Here is a 25,826-nt window from a genome sequence, read left to right on the forward strand (position 1 = left end):
GAGGGGAATGGGACAGTCAGACACAGGAGAAACCTCATTATCATGCACCTGCAATGAGGCAAGCGGACCTACAAGCAGCTCCCTCAGATTATAAGGACGAGAGATGAGACATTTTCCATGAGCTCAGGATGGTTTCAGAATTTGAGTCATAGGGGATCCATTTTTCTTTATTCAAGAGGTGTAAGATAAAATGTTTACATCCTATATTTAACATGCTACCTTCATTTTTATTTTAATTTACATTTAAGAACTGTCATGGGCTAACTGATGGTGAGGCCCAAATCCCACTTTTCCCAATTAGTGTATTCTCCTCGCACAGGGATTCCAGGACTCTGGCTCTCTCATGGACTGTTGTTACCAAGGGCCATGCTGCAGATCCGCGACAGATCTGAGAATATAATGAAGGGAGACCCGGGAACTCCTCCTTTCTCTTTTTCTTTATTAATTAGCATTTTACTCACACTTTATATGATTAACATGTTCTCATTTAAGAACATGCAGGGTCCCCTTCCCTCTCTTGAAAACTCTCCTGGCAGGTGCTAGCCATGACATGTGCGCCAGAGCCCCCCCTTTATTTGGCAGTGGGTCACAAAAGCACAACACATGTCTCAAGCCAATGAAGCGAAGGATGCTCAAGCCAATGAAGCGAAGGACATCCTTTATTTTGGGAAATTGTGAAATGGGTGTAAATTTTACGAACATGTACTGAAAACACACAAACAATTATCAAGTAGGTGTCCCGTCAGCATGATGCAATTTTAAAAAAAGAATATTAGGAACCAGAACATCAAAGCCATGATGCTACATACCTCCTAAATCAGCCTGAGAAAATACTTCCAGACCAGACACCAGAGTGCTCTAATCTCCAAGGGCACCTGCTGTTTACCTGAGGGGTATGAGTACCTGCTGCTTACCCCCAGCACGGCCACACTTGGTGCAATCCACCTACGGTGACAGCCCTATGAAGAGCACTCCCTGGATGGCACAGGCCAGCGCTTCCAGCACCCACAGCCGGGGGCTGCTGCCTCATAAGATCAGGAAAGAGAGGAGCCCTGCTTCACCTCCGGCGTCATGCCAGATAGGAGACAGTGGATATTTGGCAAACAGGCACATGTTTACTTTGATCCAAAGGTCTATCCCATTTCTTCCCTTTCTGTTCTCATTCAAGGTTTCCCTAACTCTAAGACTCAGAAGGCATTTTACAAATATAACGACTTAGAAACTTGGTTTTTTAAAAAAATAATCCTTGAAGGTCATTAGCAATGCCAATAAATTACCTGTGCGTGCTTTGAGACCCAGTGACGGAGGACATTCAGGACTCGATTGGTGGCTGTTCTCCGAATAATAAACTCTTTGTCGCATGTCCTCTCAGTGTTGTTAAATCCTTAGGAAAAGAATAAACACATGCATCACCATTATTATTTTTTTTAAAGATTTATTTATTCATGACAGACAGAGAGAGAGAGAGAGAGAGGCAGAGACACAGGCATAGGGAGAAGCAGCTCCATGCCGGGAGCCCGATGCGGGACTCAATCCTGGGTCCTGGGATCAGAGCCTGAGCCGAAGGCAGATGCTCAACCACTGAGCCACCCTGGCATCCCCACACGCATATATTAAAGCCAATCCCTAGGAATCTGGAAAAGGTCACTTATCTTAGGACATTGGTTAGTGGACACTCACAAATACACCTTGGCAGAGAGGTATGAATGGCTTCAGACCGTTGTGAATTCTGCTTACTTACCTATTATACCCTCAACAGTGAGGCTACTACACAGATACAGGTGCAATTAAATGAATAATGTGCACACATTTATTAAAGGCCACTGGTGAAAGCTAACACTGATCTAATGACATTTACGCCTGCCTTGTTCTAGAACATAAAGCTAAGAAGTTTTAACAAATCATTTAAGTGAACATTAGTTTATACTTTTGCCCCGAAGTCATTCCACAACCAATAACATTTTCTTTTTTTTTTTTTTTTGGTAAATATTTTATTTATTTATTCATGAGAGAGGCAGAGACACAGACAGAGGGAGAAGCAAGCTCCATGCCGGGAGCCTGACGTGGGACTCAATCCCGGGTCTCCAGGATCACGCCCTGGGCCGAAGGCAGACACTCAACTGCTGAGCCATCCAGGGATCCCAATAACATTTTCAATATTTTAGATGGATTAGCCCATATCTTGCCTCATAGATGAGACAAATAGCTTATTATGCACCCACGTTTGGAGAAGCAGGACAGCGTAGTGGTTAAGAACATGAACTCCACAGCCAGACTGGGTTCAAATCCCTGTTGTTCTACCTTGGCAAGTGGTGGCACCTCTCTGTCACTGGTCTCCTCATGTCCTGCATGAGCTAATATGCACCTACCCCACAGAGTTGCCATGGAGACTTAGTTAATACAGATTAAGCATTTAGAATGGCACTTGGTACAATAGTGAGAGCTCAATAAATGTTTGCTCTTAGGACATACACTTCAGTGTTGGTTGAGTGTCTTTGGTTCCTCTCTGTGCCAGTATAGGTCTCTTTTTCTTGGCCACCTTTTCGCTCTCAAGAAACTATTTAAGGTTTTTTCTATTGAGTCTCTGTTTTAAAAATGTTTACCTTCCCATCATAATTAAGTGACGTTTCCTTTAAAAATCAATGCAAGCCTTATATAACTTCACTGGCAAACTTCTTGAAAGTTGTCTAAACTCATCTAATTCCATGTCCTCATCTTCTATATGCTCTACATCCTACTCCAAGCTTCTCACCCCATTTTGCCACCCAAACAGCTCCTGATAAGGTCACTAGTAACCTGCATGTCCCTATATCCAAGCAATATCCATCATCTCCCCATTGGAAAGCTCATCTGATGGACACCTATAAGCAAATCCTTATGTATTTATATCCCCAAATCTCTTCTCTGAGCTCTGGATCCATACATCCAACTGCTTCTTGATTTTTCCTCTTAAATATTTCAAAAACCTCAGACCCAATCTGTAAAAGAAGAAAAAGCCATGGCCTTTCCACCAAACCTTGACCTTATCCAGTGTTCCCTATCTCATTAAAGGAACGTCACTAGCCATCCACTTATATATGCTAGAAACTTTGGAATTGTCCCTGGCCCATCACTCGGCTTCTTCCTAATAATTTTATCTGGTAAGTAAATCTCAAATCTGTCCATACCTTCAACTCTACAAAGCCAAAATTGACCTTGAGCTACCAGCAACTCTCAATCTGGTCTACTGACAATAGTCCTGTAACTGGTCTCCTTTGTCATTCTTGCTTCCTCAGCTCTGTTCTCCTCCCTCAAATGAGAAAGATCTTTTCCAAAGCCAAATTATATGTATCATTCCCCCTTCTAAAGCCCTTCAATGACACTTATGATAAACAGAAAAATTCCTTAACACAGCCCACAGTGTCTTTCACAGTTTGACCCCTAGCTCCTTCTCAGCCTTTTCTGGAACCATATTCTTCTCACTTCTCCTCTTTTATCTCACCACTCTTCTTTAAGTCCTTCATCCACACTCCAGGGCCTTTGTACATGCTGCCCTGGACCTGACACAATTATTGCTCCCCTTTTCACTCAGTGAAAGCTCTTGTTGTTTATTTCACTTCCCCAGTTGAGCCCTTCCCAGCCTAAGTTGAACAAAATCAACAGATCTCATAGTACCATGCACATTTATTTTCTGGTATTTGTTACATGGGCAATTTTACATTTATTTATGTAGATAGGGATTGGGTATGTTTTTGCTGAGCACAACAAGCACATATCTGGCGTGTAGCAATGCTGTACATGGTATATATCTGCTGAATAAATGAATGAAAGCCTGGAAAGTGCAAATTTACTAAAAACTTAGTGAATGTGATTTGAATGTAAAGATGATGGAGTAAAAGACTAAATGAACAGTCCTCAGTGCTTATGAATGAGTTAGACCAAAAAAGATCTATGAACTTGTTGAGCACAGAGGCCCCCTTTCCATATTGCTCTTTGGATGTCGACAGTCATCTTCTACCTTTTCGTGTACACTGTCAGAGGACAGTGATGATGTGCTCTTGGCAGAATAGATATCTTTTTAAAAATCTGTTACTATTAAAAGCTTATAAATTCTGGGTAAAATACAATAAATATCTTTTAAAGTGCATAGGTGAGTTCTCAAGAAAATAAGGAATTTTCTAGGGTCAAACACACAGAGATCTGAACCAGAACCAAGCATCTGAACTAGCTGCCCCAAGAGGAAAGCAGCTCACCAGTCTGGGTAACACAGGATTTAGATTGTAAATCCATGTGGTTCAGGAGAAGAAGCCTCAGGACCTTCATGAAGTATGGGTGAAAGAATGTCAGTTGAAACTCCCACATAAAGCTAGAACTCACAAAAAAAAGTCTGTCTGTGAAAGAGTAGATTAGGGGGAAAAGTACTCTAAGTGCACAAGGGACGGTAAGAAGCTTATCTGTCTCAGCCTGAATCTCAGTGGCAGTGGGGGAAAAAGCCTCCCTGAGAACTAACAGCCAACAGCCCACTTTATGTAGATTTGAAGCTCATATTAAGCCCTTATTGGGTGGTCTATCTCTCTAAATGTGAAGCTACAAAGTGGCCCAGGCCAGTGATAATCCTGAGACCCCTGACAAAAGTATACACAAAACCTCTCTGGAGGGACAGAAACTCAACCTCAGCCTGTAGTGGATTATCAGAAATCAATCAATCAATCCCCAAAGAAAAACTCACAATCCAAAATTACAAAACACTCAAACTCTCTGTCATGAATACAGATCGGTAGAAACAGGGATGAGGAACTCCCACCCCACCCCTCCACCATTACCAAGAATTCCAGGTACCAGTACTATCATATAGATCCAGTTTAAACATCCTAAAATTAAAACGTTTACAAAGACTAATGATATAAAAGTGGGAACTGAAAACATGATAAAAGATTAAAAAATTTTTAAAGTCAGATTTTACAAGAACCACATAAAACTTCTTCAAGCTAATATAATTGTTCTTTCGAATATTGTTAGAAAAATAGATGGGTTGAAATAAAAAACTCAAAGGATAGATAAATACTGATTAGATAGACCTCACTGAATAAACAAACAATAAAGTGGAAAGAGATTTTAAAAAGATTTCAGCAAAGTACTCAAATGCAGCAAAAGCAGTTAAAGAGAGAAAGCAGAAAAAGGGTATTAAAAGACATGGAGGAAAGAGAAGTTCCAACAAAAAATCAGAAGGACAGTATAGGAAAAGAATTGTTTTAGACTCGATGGAAGACATGAATCTTCAGGCTCAGGAACTTCAATGAATCCTAAGCAGGATAGATAAAATGAAAACCACACCCAGAAAAACTGCAAAATGATAGAACTCCAAGACAAATATACCACTGAAGCAACTGGTGAGGATATACTGATGATCTATAAAGGGAAAGGCAGGTGAAAAGGATAGGAAATGGTATGGGGAGTGAGTGAAGCAGATGGGAAGGCTCAGATCAACCATACTAGAGACTTCAACTGGAGTGAGAGCTGGGGAATAATAAGGCACCATCATGTTGCTAGAGGATGAAAGCCAAAAGCTCTTGGAACACTGAAAAAGGGTAATGGGGCAGGGTCCCCCACCTGCATATATAAGGATGGCCAATCAATGAGATGAGAACAGAAGATGGGAGTGAGGAAGGAACAGAAATATCAAAATCAAAGTGAAATGTTAAGAAAGAAAAAGCTATTTTAACAGAGCTGCTACTCCTTTAATGTACTTTGGAAAAAGCATCTCTCTCTACTGGTCTATTTGTGGCTGTGTTAGGGGTGGGTGGCAGAGCAATTTATTTTGAAAGACAGGCAAAAAAGGCAAGGAACATTCTTCTGCTCTCCAAGTTATTTAGTGTCACACATTAAAAGTCCACTTAAGGGATTTTCTTTATAAAATTTCAAATATTTCCATAAATTCAAATCTCAACCTCTATTACCATTTAGGTTAGGATTTGATTACACTGCTTGGATGTTCTTCATACCTCCTTCTAATTACCACATTATTTGTCTTTTCCGTAGAGATCATAGCTTGGTAAGTTCTCAGTATCCCTGCTGCTTGGGGCTTATCACCTGCTGCCACTTGTAGTACTCAACATTCTCTTGGAAAGTGACCAGGTACTCACTTAAGCAATCTCCAGCAACAAAAATGGGCACTCGGGGCAGCTGGAGCAATCTACAGCTAGTAGGAAAAATGACTAGGATAGCAGGACCAGCCACAGGCAGGACCGCCCTTCCAAGTGCTGCAGGAATGTGGAGAACTAGGGAGGGAAGGCTCCAAAGACCCACATTCCTCTGTACCCTTCCCAAGGCAAGTCAGCCCTATATGGCTCCAGGACGAACAAGAAGTAAAGTTCAGAGCAAATTACTGGACCTCTCTGTGGCTCAGTTTCCTAACTTGTAAAATGGGCAGGATAAACCACATAAAGTTATGTTAAATATTAAATAATTCTTGTAAAACAAAGTACTCAATGAAATCATATTTATTATAAAATCGCTTCTCGGCCTTTTGGCTAAGATCAAGTGAAATCATATTTATTATAATTATGTTCGCACCTCGAGGTGGCTTCATCCATCCACTGCCCTGATCCAGTGGCCCTTACTAAATACCTTTGACAGAAAGCTAGTTATAAGCACATGTGAGAGCAGTAAGGATGTGATGGACATCAACTTATTTCCTTCCTGAAGAGCCTTTCTCACTGCTTGATCAACAGATGGAGATCTTTGATTGTCTAGAGAAATACTCTCTCAATTCTATTTAAACCAGCAACAATTTAGAAATTCCCTAAACCAGATACATGAACCATATTTCTGAGCGGCATACCTGTAGCAAATGCTGATAGGTTAAGTTTTATATAAAAAAAAAGGGGGGGGGATCCCTGGGTGGCGCAGCGGTGGTGCGATCCTGGAGACCCGGGATCGAATCCCACGTTGGGCTCCCGGTGCATGGAGCCTGCTTCTCCCTCAGCCTATGTCTCTGCCTCTCTCTCTCTCTCTCTCTCTCTCTGTGACTATCATAAATAAATAAAAATTTTAAAAAAGTTTTATAAAAGGAGCTACTGCTTATTCATGAACTGAAATTAATGCCTTAACTGGGTTCCCATGTGCTCTCACCTAATCAGATATGCTTGTCTCCCCATTTTTCACAGACTTTAAAGCTATGTGATCATAGTAACAATTTTCCATCACCCATCAGATTTTCTCCTTATTTTAAGCCACCATCTAAATTGGGGGCTGCTTGGGCACCATTTATTTCTGAATTTAAGCACGAACTACACAGCTCATTGGTGACAACATCCATGTGGAAGCCATTCTATCCTAGAATCACAGATCCACCCCCAAGGAGTTCTTGTGCCATTCTTTGGAATAGCAAATAGAAAATCTCCGCAGGGCTTTATATATCTTTCACTTGTCAAGTGTGACAGCACAATGAAACCACATATACCAGGAGAGTTTCTTTTACAAATACATACATCTGGAGCACCGGCATCTCAAGATTCCCGTCTTTCCAATTTTTGTAAATTCTTCTTCATTTGTAGGCACTGGTCAAAATAACTAATGTGAGCAACAAAAGCCATCTGGGAAAGTGCTAAGAACCAAACCCCCATTCATGTGAATTTAAGAATGAGATTCAACTTTATGTTTCCTCCCCCAGATATCTTGTGAGCCACGCCATCCCTCATAGCAACTGGTAGATGTGACACCTTTCTCATTAAATAGACACTCCGTGGTGAAGGGATTTCATTTCAAGCATCTTTGTAGACCCTCCAGGTTGGCACACAGGCACTCAGCAGTTAACTTTTCTTTTCTTTTCTTTTTTTTTTTTAGCAGTTAACTTTTCTTAATAAAAATCGCATCACTCCCTCCAGAAGCTATTTGATAGTGTCGGCAGGTGCTTTATATCTGAAGTCAAGGCATCCTTTCACTGTATTACTGTGATGACCACACATTTGAAATCTATCACAACCAGACCATACAATAAAGTAGTGGGGAGGGAGACAAGGAAGTTGAAAAATAGGGAGGAAAAGGGAAAGTTTCATTTTATTCTTCAAATGGTATGACGCTCAGCCAACTTCATTGCCTACTATGTAAGAGGCAAGCAAAATAATCTTAGATGGAAATAAAATTACACATAGGTGGATCATGGGTCAGTCCAGTAAGAGCTACCCTGAGGCTCCAGAGGACAAAGCATACTGATTTTAACATCAGAAGTAGATCACCCAGAATTGGACTGTGGAGCTCTTATTAATTTCAGCAAAGTATCTTTTTTTAAAAATTTTTATTTATTTATGATAGTCACTCACACAGAGAGAGAGAGAGAAAGAGAGAGAAAGAGAGAGAGAGACAGAGACATAGGCAGAGGGAGAAACAGGCTCCATGCACCGGGAGCCCGACGTGGGATTCGATCCCGGGTCTCCAGGATCACACCCTGGGCCAAAGGCAGGTGCTAAACCGCTGCACCACCCAGGGATCCCACAGCAAAGTATCTTTAAGCCATCCTTCAGAATTGGTGAGGAAAGTTAGAGTACATTCACAAAGAGCTAAAAACCACAGAGGTTATAATGTTTTTGTTTTTGGTTTTTTTGGTTATAATGTTTTTGTTTGTTTTGTTTTGTTTTGTTTTGTTTTGTTTTGTGTTTTTAGAGGTTATAATGTTATCAGTGGTCTATGGTGGTGGGCTGCCCAGGAGAAAAAGTAAATGCAAACTATTGGTTACTTTATATCTAGGACCTCTTTCTTGTGTTTTTATCCCCACTATCCAGCACTGCTGGTCTTAATAAATTTAAGCTTGTTGAATAACTGCAATGTGATCACTTTAATGTCCACATCAGTGAGGGAATTAAGAAAAGTCTATCAATGATGCATCATTTTTCACTTTATACAAATAAAGCTCGATCTCACCAATAACATCAATGTTATCAATATGCTTTGCATAATCTAGTAAATATTGTTCAAAAAATGTCATATAATTGGTTTGTACACCTCCATGCTCTTGGATTACAACTGTATTACTGTCCTTTGGTTGCTGGCATGGAAAGACCATTAATGTCTATTACTGCTTTATGCCAGGCACTGTAGTAGTAGCTTTACAAGTGATACGAAATTTCATCCTCACAACCAAGGACAAGAGTACCAACTGCCATTTATCACAGGCCCATCACATACTGAGTAAAGCGCCATGAATAATGTGGCTTCTTCAACAACAACAGATGAGTTGGGGTAAATGTTATCCCCATTTATGGATAAAGAAACAAAACCAAAAAGGTTAGAAACTTAGCAGAGGTCAGAGTTACTAAGCAGCAGAACCAGGATTTGAGCCCCAGGCTGTTTTAAACTTTGGAACTTTGTGTGGATCCAAAGTTTAGACTCTTAAGTTTTTCTTACAAGGTAGTAAACCAACACTGTAAGCTACAACAGAATATGCTGGCAAAGTAAGTGCTTCCCTTTTTAGTTCTAAATTTTGAGATGTATTGAATGGCCCCATTATAGAAATATGTTTCTTACTGTAATGAATACCAAGCAAAAACCTTTATTTATCTAACTAGAATTAAATTTTCTCAAAATGTGCACTTTCCCCAAATTCATTATGTTTCCTATTGTGATCATCATATAGACCAGTGCTTTTTAAACTTCTGGTCATGACTCATTATTAATGGGGAGTGAAATCACTTTAGTGGGCTGTTAGCAGTATTTAAAAAAAATGAAGCAGATGAAAACTAACTGAAGAGATTGTACATAGTGAGGGTGAGTATTCCTGAGGGAAGTTTTTGTATCGTGTGTGTGTGTGTATCCTGAGTCAAAATGTAAAATGTATTTCTTAGAGTAGGTTGCAATAAAAAAAAGTTTGAAAGTGACTGATCTGGATAACTTTATTGTTAGACTATGTTTAAACCACCTGCATGAATTTTCCAGAAATCCTGGGTAACTGTGTTCCTGACTCTGAAACATGTCTGCAGGAACAAGCAAAGGATGCTTCTTCTCCTACTGTGCCCCCCTTTGCTTCTGTCATCAAATACTCTCCCCACTCTGTGCCCAATCCTCCAATTTGTCCACCACTATCTCATCCCTTGGTTCTTGGTCTGTGTTCCAGATGACTCCATTCAGTTCTCACTCCCTCAGGGACATAACTCTGTCTCATGGTTTTTCTATGCACTCCAACCTGACACCTCCGGTTCCTGTGTGCCCCCAAATCCCTCATTTCAAGACTCTTATGAGAGATTTCCACCTAATGACACATTCTACCCTAATAAGAAGTACACCCAAAAATTCAATGTATGTTTCTTACTCTCAAGTTCCTCCCCATCTTAACTTTCCTATTGAGTTAATGGGATAACCACAGTTTCAGCTTCTCAGGTGGGAAAATCTCACTCGTCTCTGTCTCTCCTTTGTTTTTCCCAGTCAACAACTACTCTTAACTTTTTGGTAGCATCTGTCAGATTTATCCCCTTTTCTCCACTCTTCTGCCACCATGCTAAGTCTACGTTCTTCACACATGTGTAGTAGCTACTGTCTCCTAGGTAAGTCCTCCTTTCATTCTCTGTCCTTCTATTCTTACTCCAACCCTAATTCAATTATTCAATCAATACCTATAGAGCATCTACTTTGTTCCAGGTACAGTGTAGGTGCTGGCTGAATAAGCAATGTGGTCCCTGATCTCATGGAGTTTGCTCTGTAAATGGGGAAACGATAGCCTACAAACAAGTAAAACACCAAAATGTATAACTCGAAACCTGCAGATGAGCAAGTTGCCTGCCTCTTCAAACTGATCTTAAACATTCCTTTTATTGTTATTGTCTCAGTACAAGTACTTCTAATGTCTCCTTACTGCACACTGAGCCAAGTATAAAATATTTTCCTGGATATGGAATGAATAAATTACTTAAGACCACAAAGCTAGTATACTGAAAAAAAAGTAGGTAAGTACAGACAAGCAGATTTGCATATATACAATGCTAAACATCATGAGAACAGTGTTCTATTGCTGGGATATGCATGAGACAATGAACAAACACTGCATAGTGGTTTTTGTTGTTTGTTTTTACCTATTTACAAGTGTGTTCTTATCTCTGTTTTTAAGTTCTTCTCCTTATATTAACCTGAGATTTTCTCTCTAAGTACAATTAACCATAACAATGAAAAAAACATATTTTTCTAGACTGAGGAAAAGAAGCTCAGCAGGCTTATTGTTATCTGTGATAAAAAGTACATAAGGAATGGCAAAATCAATATTCTTTCATTTACTTTCATTTTTCAAAAAAATAAGACTGTCAGCTGCATTGTTTTTATGGATTTTTAAAAATGTCTAGATTTTTTTTTTAGAGAAAGAGAACAGGTACATAATTTGGGGGAAAGAAGCAGAGAATGAGAGAGAGAGAGAGAGAGAGAGAAAATATTTAGCAGGCTCCATGCCCAATTCGATGAGAGGCTTGATCTCACGACCCTGAGATTATGACCTGAACCTAAATCAAGAGTTGGATGCTCAACTGATTGAATCACCCAGGTGCCCCTGAGCTGTCTAGATTCTTAAAGGAATGAAAGGAATGATTATATACCAGACTTAAAACTTACAAGAACCTTTGTGTATTATTTATATTTTCACAATTCCAGAAAACATACTCCTTGCTTTTATAGATGAGAAAACTCAGGCTCAGAGAAGTCCAGTAGCCACCCAAAGGTACAGATAGTAAAATCCATGGCCAGATGATCCCATTCCAAAATCCAGGCTCTTCCTACTGAAACACACTACCTGAATGATTGCTCCCAAGAAGTTCAAGGTGCTACTGTTTATTGCTGTCTAATCTTCAGCCCTCCCACTGCTGTTGCCATCAGCTTCTGTGCTGGCATAGAAATGCAACAAGAACATACTGCCAGTAAAGAAGGTGATGGTAACTTCTCCCCAAGCAGAATGAGGGCATTTGAGGAGTCAGTGGGAAGTGAAGCCACCAAGTAAGCAAAATGACTTTTCAAGATTATTGCTGAAGCAAGAAGGAAATAAATAGCCTAGAAAGTGAGAGGTGATGCAGGTTCATAGGAGACAATAAATTGAACCAGTTTGAAAACTAAGATACAGCAATCTAAAAAAAAAATGAAGTCTCATTTTTTTGAAGATATAGAATACCTTATGTCAGAGTTTCTTGACAGCACAACCAGTATTAGCCAAGAGGCCTATGAAAATACAGTGAATACAAGTTCTGGAGAAGATGGCAGCATAGAACCCTAAGCTTACCTCCTCCCACAGATACAACTAGATAACACCCACATGAGTGTAAACAATGCAGAAAATAACGCAAAGACTTGCAGAACAGACTCTCCACAGCTAAATGTATAGAAGAGGCCACACTGAAGAGGGTAGGAAGGGTAGACACTTAGTTGGTAGCTAAACACACCCATGGGACTGCCCACAGAAAGAGGGACACTGTGGGGGTGGAAAGAGGAAAGAAACACTCACACTGGGCAGCCAGGTATGGGGAACCTGCATGGGGAAAACAAATCCCTATAACATTTGGCTTTGAACAGAAGAGCGGTATAATTTCATGAGTTCTTACAATCACTGGGGCTTAACACCTGGAGCTCTAAAAGTCCGCTGGTTTGACTCCAGGAAAGCTGCAGAGCCACAAGAAATGGAGTTCACACCCTCAAACGGACAGCACGATCAATAGCCCTTTGGAGATACAGCATAGAAAGAGCAGTTAGAAAAATGTCGAGGATAAACAGGATCAAGACTTCTTTACTCATCTCAGAGCATGTTACTGGAGGCGCAGAGATACTTGTGAGACTTCAGAAACAACGGAGCTTGAGGACACCATTCCCTCCACAGCCCCATAGTCTAGACACATGGACACCTACGGGAACCAGTCCTGCATCAACACTTTCTATGGCTAAACTGAAAACAGGATGCCCTGCTCGCTGTGTTCTCTAATGGACATGCCCCACCAGCCAGGCCCCAGCACTGGGTCTCCTCACACAACAGGTCTGCGCAAGCTAACACTGCATGCCCAGCCCCTGCATCTCCTCTAGACACGCACCCCACCCACTCCAGTAGGTCCTTGACCAGAGCCTATCCAAAGCAGTGCCACAAGCCTGACAGTGTGCATACAGCCCCAGCAGGGAACAGCATGGCTCCGAAGGGACTCCTGCCCCCTGAAGAGGGGAAGATAACTGATACACACCAGTCCAACTGCAGCTCCAGCAAGGGGTCAGAGGCAGATATCTGGTCTGGGTACAGGCCCTGTTCATCACTGAAAGTCTCCCAGGGGGCGACACAGAGAAAACACCCTACAGTTCAAGGCAAACTCCTAATCTGACTCAACTCAAGCCTAAAGCAACCCCATATTGTTCCACTAACAAAGCAGGGACTAAACTCTGCCCAAAACAGGTAAAGAGAGACATTGCAGATGACCGGACTGAAGGCAAATGTGGCTCAGCCACAATAGTAGGGGTACACAGGACACATAGGAGACACTTCTCAAGTTCAGGTTCTGGTGGACAGAGGACATTGCATTGCTGGGCACGAGAGGACCTCTTCTTCACAAGGCCACTACTTTCATGAACAGGAGACATAGGTGACTTTCCTAATACAGAGAGACAGACACAGAGTTAAACAAAATAAGGAGATAGAGGAATATATCCCCCCCAAAAAACAGGACAAAAATCACAGCAAGGGAGCAAATGAAATGGAGATAAGTAATGTGCTTAATAGAGAATTTAAAGTGATAGTCATAAAGATACTCAGTGAACTTGAGAAAGAGTGGAGGATCTCAGTGAGATTCCCAACAAAGAGATAGAAAAAAAGAACCAATAAGAGATGAAGAACTCAATAACTAAAATTAAAAATACAGTAGAGGGAATAAATAGTAGACTAGAGGGAACAGAAGAATAGGTGACATGGAGTACAGAGAAATGAAACTGGAGAGGGAAAAAATAATAAAAAATGAAAATAGATGTAAGGAACTCAGAGACAGAATCAAGCATAATAGCATTCACATTATAGGAACCCCAGGAGAAAAGAGAGAAAGGGGACAGAAAATTTACTTGAAGAAATAATAGCTGAAAATTTCCCTAATCTGGGAAAGGAAACAGAAATCCAGATCCAGGAGCCACATACAGCCTGCAACAAAATCAATCCAAGGATGTCCACACCAAGAAACATAGTAATTAAAATGGCAAAAAGTAGTGATAAAAAGAGAATTTTAAAGGCAGCAAGAGAAAAGGAAACTTTTACATACAAGGGAAACCCCATAAGGCTATCAGCTGATTTTTCAGCAGAAAATTTACAGACTGGGGGAGTGGCATGGTATAGTCAAAGTAATGAAAGGAAAAATCTGTAGCCAAGAATGCTCTAATCAGCAAGTCCATCATTCAGAATATAAGGAGAGATAAAGAGTTTCCCAAACAAACAAAAGTTAAAGGGGTTCATGACCACTAAACCAGCCCTACAAGAAATGTTAAAGAGGTCTCTTTGAGTGGAAAGGAAGATCATAAGTAAGAATAAGAAAAGTAGGAAGCGGGATCCCTGGGTGGCGCAGCGGTTTAGCGCCTGCCTTTGGCCCAGGGCGCGATCCTGGAGACCCGGGATCGAATCCCACGTCAGGCTCCCGGTGCATGGAGCCTGCTTCTCTCTCTGCCTGTGTCTCTGCCTCTCTCTCTCTCTCTCTGTGACTATCATAAATAAATAAAAATTAAAAAAAAAAAAAAGAAAAGTAGGAAGCACACAAAGTAAAATTTAGTACATCTATAAAAATCAGTCAAGGGATTTACAAAAGGATTTAAAATATGATACCATGTATCTAAAATATGGGGTGGAAGAGTCAAGAGTGGGTACAAACTTAAGCAATCATCAACTTAATATAGACTGCTATATGCATAAGATGTTATATACAAGTCTAATGGTAACCCCAAATCAAAAACCAATAACAGGTATGAAAAAAAATAAAGAGAAAGGAATCCAAGTATATCACTAAAGAAAGCCAGTAAACCAGGAGAGAAGAGAGCAAGAGGAAAGGATCAGAGAACTACAAAAACAACCATAAAACAAGTAACAAAATGGCAATAAGTGTATACCTGTCAATAATTACTTGCAATATAAATAGACTAAACACCCTACCCAAAAGGTGTAGGGTGACAGAATGGATTAAAAGGTAAGGTCTATATGCTGCCTACAAGGGACTCATTTCAGACCTAAAGACACATGCAGATGAAAAGTGAAGGGATGGAAAAGCATTTATTATTCAAATGGAAGTGAAAAGAAAGCTGGAGTAGCAATTCTTACACCAGACAAAACAGACTTTAAAACAAAGACTATAAGAAGAGACAAAGAAGGACACTATATAATCATAATGAAAAAAAATCCAACAAGACAATATAACAATTGTAAATATTTATGTACCCAACAAGAGAGCATGCAAATACACAAAGCAGCTAATAACAAAATGAAGGAAATATTCAATAGTAATACAATAAGAATAGGGGATTTTAACACCCCAATTACATCAATGGAAAGTCATCCAAACAGAAACAAGGAAACAGTTGTTTTGAACCACTGTTTGGACCAGATGGATCTAACAGATTTATTCAGAGCATCCCATCCTAAAAAAGCAAAATACACATTCTCCTCAAGTGCACATTCTCTAGAATAGATTATGTATTAGACCACAAAAAAAGTCTCAACAAATTCAAAAAGATATAAGTCATACTATGCATCTTTTCTAACCACAAAGCTATGAAACTAGAAACAAACTACGAGAAAAATATCTGGAAACAACACAAATACTTGTCAGCTAAATAACATGTTAACCTAACAGTGAATGCATCAATCAAAACATTAAAGAAATTTTAAAAATATATACAGACAAATGAAAATGAAAACACAGTAGTCTGAAATCTTTGGGATGCAGCAAAAGCTGTAGAGGCCTACCTCAAGAAGCAAGAAAAATCTGAAATAAACAATCTAACCTTACACTTCAAGGAGCTAGAAAAATACAAACAAAGAAAGCCCAAAACCAGTAGAAAGAAGGAAATAATAAATATTGGAACAAAAATAAATGAAATAGAATATAAAAAACCAAGAGTACAATGAAACCAGGAGATGGTTCTTTGAAAAGATAAACAAAATTGATAAACCCTTAGCCAGGGTCATGAGAGAGAGAGAGAGAGAGAGAGAAATATCAAAGTAAGATTCAAGTAAGTCTTTACTCAAGTAAAGACTCAAGTAAACAAAATTAGAAATGAAGGAGCAGAAATAACCAACAGCACAGAAATACAAAGGATTATAAGACAATATAATGAAAAATTATATGCCAACAAATTGGACAGCCTAGAAGAAATGGATAAATTCCTAGAAATGTATATCCTCCAAAACTGAATCAGGAAGAAATAGAAAATTTGAATGGACTAATTACCAGCAATGACATGGAATCAGTAATCAAAAACCTCCCAAAAAACAAAAGTCCAGGACCAGATGGCGTCACAGGAATTCTACCAAACATTTAAAGACAAGGTAGGTAACACCTATTCTGCTCAACCACTGCAAAAAAAAAGAGTAAGAAAAGATTCTAAATTCATTTTGTGGGGCCAGTATTACCCTGATACCAAACCAGATAAGGATACTATGAGAAAAGAGAACTGTAGGCCAATATCTCTGATGACTATAGATGCAAAAATCCTCAATAAAATATTAACAAACTTAATCCAACAATACATTAAAAGAAAGTATTAAACACAATCAGGTGGGATTCATTCTGGGGATGCAAGGGTGATTCAATCTTTTCAAATCAATCAACATGACACATCACTTCAACAAGAGAAAGTATAAAATTCATATGATCATTTCAATAGATGCAGAAAAAGCATTTGCCAAAGTACAACATCCATTCACGATAAAATCCCTCAGCAGAGTAGATTTAGAGGAAACATACTACCTCAACATTATATAAAAAACCCACAGCTAACACCACATTCAACAGCAAAAAAACTGAGAGCTTTCCCTCTAAGATCAGTAGCAAGACAAGGATGTCTACTATTAACACTTTTATTCCACATGGTACTGGAAGTCCTAGTCAGAGCAATCAGACAAGGAACAGAAATAAAAGACATCCAGGGCACCTGGGGTGGCTCAGGAGTTGAGCGTCTGCCTTTGGTTCCGATCATGATCCTGGAGTCCTGGGATCGAGTTCCACATCAGGATCCCCAGAGGGAACCTGCTTCTCCCTCTGCCTGTGTCTCTGCCTCTCTCCCTGTGTCTCTCATGAATAAATAAATAAAATGTTTAAAAATTAAAAAGAAATAAAAGACATCCAAAATGATAAGGAAGAAGTAAAACTTTCACTATTTGCAAATGATATAGTGCTCTATATAGAAAACCATAAAGACTCCACCAGAAAACTACTAGAACTGATAAATGAATTCAGTAAGGTTGCAGTATACAAAATCGGTATACAGAAATCTGTTGCATTTCTATACACTAATATGAGGTAGCAGAAAGAGAAATTAAGAACACAATCCCTGGGTACCTGGGTGGCTCAGTGGTTGAGCGTTTGCCTTTGGTTCAGGCTGTGATCCCAGGGTTCTGGGATCAAGTTCCACACTCAGCTTCCCACAGGGAGCCTGCTTCTCCCTCTGCCTATGTCTCTGCCTCTCTCTTTGTGTCTCTCATGAATGAATAAATACAATCCTAAAAAAAAAAGAACACAATCCTATTTGCAATTGCACCAAAAATAATAAAATACCTAGGAATAAACTCAACCAAGGGGTGATAGACTTGTACTCTGAAAACTATAAAACAACACTGATGAAAAAAAGCAAAGATGAACAAACAAATGGAAAGGTACTCCATGTTCATGGATTGGAAGAATAAATGTTATTAACATGTCCATACCACCCAAAGCAATCTATAGATTTAATGTAGTCCCATCAAAATACCAACAGCATTTTTTACAAAGTACAACAAATAACCCTAAAATGTGTAAGAACTACAAAAGACCCCAAATAGCCAAAGAATCTTGAAAAAGAACAAAGCCAGAGGTATTGCAATCTTAGATTTAAGATATACTACAAAGCTATAGTAATCAAAACAGTATGGCACTGGGATAAAAACATAGATCAATGGAACAGAATGCCAAGTGAGATAAGTTAGAGAAAGACAGATATCATATGATCTCACTGATATATGGAGCTTAATAAATAAAATGAACAAAATAAAAAGGAGATTAACCAAAGAATGAAGAAAAAAAGAGATAAGCCAACCCCCCCCCCCCCAAAAAAAAGACTCTTAAAGTACAAACTGATGGTTACCAGAGAGGAGGTAGGTGGAGGATGGGTGAAATAGGTGAAAGGGATTAAGAGTACCCTTATCAGGATGAGCACTGGATAAGGTATAGAACTGTTGAAGTAGTACATTGTATACTGAAAACTAATATAACACTCTATGTTAACGATTCTGGAATTAAAATCAAAAAAAGAAAATATAGTGAATGCACTAGAAATGGTTAACATGGAGAATTTTTTTCTTTAAGGAACAACTTTAAATTTGTTGGTCATTTTCTTTTCTGCCTAACTTTATAACTAACTATCTGAAAAAGGAAGGGAGGAAGGAGGAAGATATTTTGGTACGTTAGTTTGAATTCCCTAATGGGTATTTGCTACCTATTCTGGATTAAGGTGTGACCTGGCAGACTGATGTGGAACAATATTCACATCCTTTACATCAAGTCAATTTTCCCCACAAGCCAAAATAGTAATCATTGTAAAAAATCTTTCTATATTTCTTTCTATACTATTTTACACGCACATTAAGAACTGCTTCTCCATGGTGGTGAGGGATGAATGCTAGCTTCTTCTCTGGGGATGGTGTGTACAAAGTTGGGAACAAGCATGCACCTGTGTGTGGGGGTGTGGTAGGACAGGGAGGGGTGGCCACAAATTAGCTGGGATATTCTGAATAATCCAAAGCAGAGATGTTTAGAGTTGGGGAGGGGTATGAAATAGGCCATTTTCTCCCTCTTGGTTGTTAACATGTAGAAATTTATACAAAAATTTTAATGAATAAAAATGGTGTATTTTACTACTAGAAAAAGAAACATACCTTGGGAGGGTGGAAGCCACAAAACACAAATGTAGCCCATTTTAGTCAGACACAAAATATTTGTTACGCATCTTGTGGCACTCTTTTTATAGGAGTTGGGGATATAGCAGTGGACACAGCAACCAAATAGCTGCTCATAGTACCTAGGATCTACTGGAAGGCCACAGAAAAATCAATAGTAAATCTATGAGCAAATAAGGTAAATCAGATATTGGAAAAAAGAGCTACCGGGAGCATAACTGAGCTAATGAGAGAGATAGCACATCTGCTAGGCGGTTGGGAAGCCCATTCTGAGAAGATTCATGATTTGGGACTTGAATATGAAAGGGAAGTGGCGACATGTAGTCCTGGGAGAGGAGTGTTTCCAGTAGAACAGCAAATGGAAAGACCGAGAAGTTCAGCATGCCTAGAGGGACAGCCCACGGTGCCTGGAGCCCAGTGAACACGAGGGCCGGAGAATGGTGATGAAGGTGCAGAGCCGGCAAGATCACCAGGCACCTTCAAGCCAAGTTAAAGAGCGAGATTTTGTTCTCTGGTATTGGGAAGCCATCGGAGGGTTTTGCATAAACGCAATCATCTGATTTACATGTTGGACAGGTTCCTCTGGCTGCCTTGTGAAGTGGGCATCGGAAGGGGCGAAGCAGAGTGGGAGGGACCAGGTAGGAGGCAGTTGTCCAAGTGATCCAGGTGATGCAGGTTTGGACAAAGGTGTGGTAGGAGTGGTAAAAATTATTGGAGACGGAGGGCTAAGGCTTGCTGCTGGGTCAGATGTGGAGTTCTGTACAGACGGGAGACTGGATTTCTGCTGCCGCAAACCAAGGTTGTCAGGGACTGCCAGCAATCACCAGGAGCCGGAAGGGGCAAGGTGGACTCCCTCCTTAGCACCTCCAGAGAGCAGGAGCTCACTGCTCCCTTGATTTCAGACTTCTAGCCTCCAGAACTGTGAGAGAGTAAATTTCTGTTGTTTTTATTTGCCTATTTGAGATAATTTATTATAGAAGTTCTTAGAAATTAACACAGGGTCTGAGGGAAACTGAGGAATCAAGATTAGCTCTGCTGTTTGGGGCCTGAGCAACTGGGGAGATAATGATGCCATTTCCTGAAATGGGAAAGGTTCAGGGAAGAAAATCAAGTTTGGTTTTAAACTAAAACATGTCTCTTGCATACATCTAAGTGACAATATCCATGGGGCTATTATATTTAACAGCCTGAAATTCATGTAGAAAGGTTCAGACTAGAGATGTAAATCGGAGAGTATTAAACATTTACTTTTTTAAAAGATTTTATTTATTTACTTATTTTAAAGATTTCATTTATTTATTCATGAGAGACACAGATAGAGAGAGAGAGAGAGGCAAAGACCCAGACAAAGGGAGAAGCAGGCTCCCTGTAGGGAGAATGATGTGGGCCTCAAACCCGGGACCCCGAGATCACAACCTGAGCCAAAGCCACCACTAAGCCAACCACTAAGCCACCCAGGTGCCCAAAAGGTCTCATTTATTTATTGGAGGGGAGGAGGAGCACAGGGAGAGGGAGAGAGAATCCCAAGCAGACTCCGTGATGAGCACTGAGCCCAACATGGGCTGATCCTAAGACCCCCGAAATTAGGATCTGAGCTGAAATCAAGAGCCCAACCCTTAACTGACTGAGCCGCCCAGGTGCCCCAATATTAAATGTTTAAATAGGCCTTAAAATCCTGCAATTGGATGAGCTTACTTAGGTAGAGATTTTTTAATCAGAGAAAAAGGCCAGACGGAGCCCTGTTGGCCCCACAACCAGTAGAGATTTGGTAGAAGAGGAGCCAAAGAAAAGACCCAAAAGGGGGAGGAGAGTAAGGCAAAAGGAAAACCAGGCACGTGTGAACTCGGTGGGAGAAGCCTTTCAACAAGGAGGAAGTGACCTGCTGTGTTAAATTTTGTTGAGAGGTGACTATGATGAGGGCTTTGGCAAGATGTGGGTCACTAGTGACCTAGATACAAGTCATCTCAGGACTGGCGGAGGACAAGTCCAAGAGGAGGGAAAAAGGGAAGTGATGAAGTAGAGACAACAAGTATGGACAACTCCTTCAGGACATTTTGCTTTGAGGGGCTCCTGGGTGGCTCAGTGGCTGAGCACCTGCCTTTGTTTCAGGTCATGATCCTGGGGTCCTGGGATCAAGTCCTGCATTGGGCTCCCCGCAGGAAGCATGCTTCTCCCTCTGTCTGCGTCTCTGCCTCTCTCTGTGAATAAATAAATGCAATCTTTTTTGTTGTTGTTTAAAGACATTTTGCTTGCAAACAAGCAGAGAAATGGAGCAGTAGCTGGTAAAATGGGTGAAATGAGGACCGCTTGGCACGCTGATGAGGATGACTGAGTAGAGGGAGAAATCGGTGCTAAGGGCAAACAGGGTAACTGCATGAGAAGAGTTCTTGAGGAGCAAGGGGGTGGGATGGAGACAAAGTGGAAGGGTTGACCTTGAGCTCTCTGTTTTCCACTGTGAAACAGACAAGCTCATCAGCCAAGAATGGTCAGGGGCAAGGAGATCTGAAGCGAGAAGCCATGAAACGGTCATGCCAGTGTGTGGGCAAGTGACACTACTAGGATCAGTGTGGGAGGCTCATGTGAGATCTGAAGTCGGAAAGTGCGTCCAGGCAGCACCACCCTGGGAGTGTCCGGAGAACGGCTCTGCTCCGTCTGAATCCCGAGTCCGTGTGATTCCATCACGCGCCCTTACGGCCTCAGTTGCTCCAAAGGCCTGGTCTGTGATCACAGCATCAGAACCTGCCCGGCCAGGCTTTGGGTTTTCCTCTTGTGCCCTGGAAGTGGCCACGGAGAGATGGAGGGTGGGAATGCAGACGCTTGTCTGCAGCTGCTCTTGTGGCCTTAGCTTTCAATTCTGCGCCTGCTGTGAATCTTACAGACAGTATCACCGCCATCCAATAGTGCACTAAGTGTGTGGTTTAAAGACCCTCCAGGATCTCAGACAGACTCTGAGCAGCTTGCTGTGTATATGCCAGTGGACTGGTTGAATAATACTGGCTGATGAGTGATTGCCCAGGTCCCTTGTGCAACAGCGCTGGATCCATCACGTTCCCCACCGAGGGCAAGAGCCCACGGCGCTGCTAGCAGCCCAATACGGCCAACTCTAAGCACGTACTGCCAGGCTCATCCTGGCCCTTTGCTTGCCACAAACCTCGCCACATTACCTGTGACTTGGAGTTGGCAACCACCCCACGAAGGAGATCAGAGGACAACTCCCCTTTCCTTTAAAATCTCTCTACAATTCCATCCTGACTCTCTTCCGTCAGCAAGGGTGGCACGAGATGTGATGGAAGAAACAATTGTTTAATGGGCTTATCTCACTGAGTGGCCTTGGAAGACTTCCTTTGTTTCTCGGGTCCTCAGTTTCCTCTTTGGGAACAGGAAGTGCTTACCTAGATGCCTCTGAGCCACCTTCCTCAGCGTCTCCTTGGACAAAGCTCAGCTGTCCCACCATGTGTCCAACAATCTTGCTTCCCTGGCATCATGAAAAACCTGCCCCCCTTCCCCGATCTTTCCTCTACCACCTCAATCTCCATGGATCCCACCTTTCTGCCTAAAACAGGTCTTTCCTCAGTGCTGCCACTCCTTCACATGTGACAATAGAGCCTGGGTCTTTCTTGTTTATCCAGGGTCTCTCTAGAGTATTTTTAAGCAGGCAAAGGCTCTGGGCAGGAGGAATAAAGTGTGGCCCTTGCCCCAGTAATCCTCTGGTGTTTGATCCTGAATGTTTCTTGGGAAAGCTGGACAACACCAATTCCATAGATCTGATTGCATCCATGAATAAGGCTCCCTGAGTGGAAAATAGATTACAACCCCATCCCTTTTTTTTTTTTTTTTGAAGCTCAATGACACTGGATGCATCAGATGGACTCATGTGGCACAGAGAGAACCAGGTCAGGTTGTAGAAAAGGATGATGGGGGCTTCTAACAGTCAAGTCACTAGAAGCAAAGGAGAGTCTGAACTGGAACTGGTACCCCAGAACAAATGTCAGGGCTTAGGGAAGATGGAAGCCATGTAATCTAGGCAAGTTAACAGAATCTGCACCAGCTCCAGGGGTGGTGGTGAAGAGAATGGGCTTCACAGGAGCATCTCTGTAGATTGGCCAAAGCTTCGGCATCAGCACAGAGGCATGTAGGACCAACGGGTGAGGCTCTCATGTGGTTAGGATGGGAAAGCTGGCCCAGAGGCGCACTAGCAGCCAAGCTAAGATGGGGAAAAACAGCAGTAGGAATTCTTGGAAATATTCCAAAGGAACTCTTTGAAAGATAGACTTTCCAGAGATGATCCATATTGGATACAAAGTCAGGGAGGCAGTTCTTAAAATTATTATAATTCAAGTATCCAAAGAAATTGGGCCTCACTCTGAGGTCCCACACTGAGGCCTGGGATATTGAGTTGGATTCACATCTCCCTTCATGCAATGGGCCTGATACACAACGGGGACTCAGTCAATCTGTTTAATTACTCTTATTTTGTAAAACCCAATATTTTTTTATTAACTTTATCATTTGTGGATAAACATACCAACACAGACTTGTTCCATTTATTGGAAGACCTTGGTATTTCCTGAGCCAGGAGGTTCCTGAGCCTCCCTGCCTTGGAATTTACCACACTTCTCCTTCCCATCCCACTCTCCCCAGGGTCTATAACCACAAGACTTGAGGTATCGTTAAAGTACTTTCAGTTTAGCAGCTGAGGACTAGGAAGGTTTGAATACAGCTGTGGAAACTTCAGCCCCAAGAAAGTACCCTGCACACAAGGGCAGGGTCACTTGGGTCCCATCCTTGGCCTACCTTCCACCTCAGCTGGGGAAGGTGGGGCCCTGCCTGACTTTCATATCTTTGAGGAGTATTTCAGACAAAGTCCATTTGTATAATTTCAATGGGAGATGGTTGCTCAATGGTTAATGCTAAAAACTTCCAAATAGATTCCTAACAATTCTTAAAACATGTTTGAGAGCTTCAAAGTTCCTCTTTGCCCCACCCAGACACCTTCATCTCAACCACATAGGACTTTAACTCTCATACAGGTACTTTATGATTCTTCCCACCAGAAGCCATACTTTGCTGATCAAGACAACACTTATTAAATGGTATGCAACCGCAAAACGATACCAGAAGCTTCCCAAGAATTCCATGTGTTACTGTCACTGTTCATCAGGCTACAGAAAGTCCTTTCTTAAAACCACAAAATCTGAAATTAGTTCCTATTTAACCCCCAAGACATGATTAAACAGTCCAGAAATGATTCAACTGTCTACCAGATACTTGTACAAAAATGTTTTCTATCAGACCAGATCAAAGTATTTAATATAAATATTATATAATGAACTATATTGATTCCTAAACTTCATCAAGATCAACCTATTTTTTTCATCATACTTGCCCAATTTTAAGGACAGGGATCTTAATTAACATAGTGAGTAAGTGTGGTGCAAAGTCATTTTGGTCAGAAAAATAATTTTCCAAAAGTAAACTAACATCTTGGACTTAGGGTTCTATTGGAAAACCGTAAGGCACGCTAAACGGGTGGAGTAAATGTGCGCATTACTGTGAAAATGCCCTGCCCTGAAGAAATGAAGATGGCCTTTGTGCTCTTCTCTCAAAGTGAAGCCAGCAACTCTATCTTACTCATCAGAGGTAGAAGGCCTCTAGTTAAAAGGCCTAGGTAATGGGGCACCTGGGTGGCTCAGTTGGTTGGGTGTCTGCCTTTGGCTCAAGTCATGATCCCAGGCTCCTATGATCAAGTCCCACATCAGGCTTTTGGCTCAGTGGGGAGTCTGCTTCTCCCTCCCACTCTCCCTCTGCCTCTGCCTCGCCCCTGCTTGTGCTCTCTCTCCCTCACTCTCTCTCAAAAAAATAAAATCTTAAACAAACAAACAAACAAACAAACAAAAAAACCAAAGGCCTACAGTAATATACTATGGGAAAGCATCCAAGAGTTAAAGAGTTAAAACACCATGATCATTATTACTATATAGCTAAGTTCATTCAGTGCTTACTTATACCAGGGATTAAACTCATTTAAGCTTTATAACAATACTCTAAGTCAGAGTTCTCCTCATTTTTTAGAAAATAATAATGATACCAATCACTCACATAGTATTTATTACATGCCATGCACTACTCTAAGCACTTTACACATATTAACTTATTTAACCCCCACAATAACCTCCTGATAGCAGAGTTTTTGCATTGCATAAGGTCATTAGGTACCATTCACATCAACCAGAGAAGCAACTACAGCAGAGGTCAGTGCTAATTTCCCCACCTTACAGGAGTTCTTGAATGAGAAACACCTCCTGGTGTAGCCAGCCAGCCTAGCTCTCTGATTACACAGCATCTCATGCTGGGCCACACAATACATCTGTATTCTCCCCAGGTCAGAAAAAAAAAGAGCCACTTATTCTAGGCATAGGACTTGATGTACACTCATATGCACATAAACTGGGAACCCACAAGAGCCCTCTAATTGCATGGTTCGTGTGTGTGTGTGTGTGTGTGTGTGTGCGTAGCCAGACATATTGCAAAAAACTTGCTTTGAAGATATTTTTAATTAGTGAGTTTGGGAGTCAACAGAGGTGCATTCAAATTTCCGAGAGCACTTTATGTGCCTATTTAACTATCTATTTTCTGCATATTTTTCCAATATATTCATATCTGTATTTGAATTAGGATAGTTAAAATTCACGTGTTCTTTTCAGCATAACTGATACTGTGTAAAAGGCTA

General features: G+C 41.0%; 1 protein-coding gene across 4 annotated transcripts in view; it reads right to left on the minus strand.

Annotated features, from left to right (window-relative positions):
- RASGRF2 (Ras protein specific guanine nucleotide releasing factor 2) overlaps window positions 1-25,826 on the minus strand; it is a 238,392-nt gene that overhangs the window by 46,621 nt on the left and 165,945 nt on the right. For all 4 annotated transcript variants that reach the window (XM_041752325.1, XM_041752326.1, XM_041752327.1 and 1 more), the window contains exon 18: window positions 1,278-1,384. In XM_041752325.1, the coding sequence (XP_041608259.1) occupies window positions 1,278-1,384 (107 nt within the window). The remainder of the gene's footprint in view (window positions 1-1,277; window positions 1,385-25,826) is intronic.

The sequence above is a fragment of the Vulpes lagopus genome, chromosome 4 (assembly GCF_018345385.1).
Source record: "Vulpes lagopus strain Blue_001 chromosome 4, ASM1834538v1, whole genome shotgun sequence".
Classification (NCBI taxonomy): domain Eukaryota; kingdom Metazoa; phylum Chordata; class Mammalia; order Carnivora; family Canidae; genus Vulpes; species Vulpes lagopus.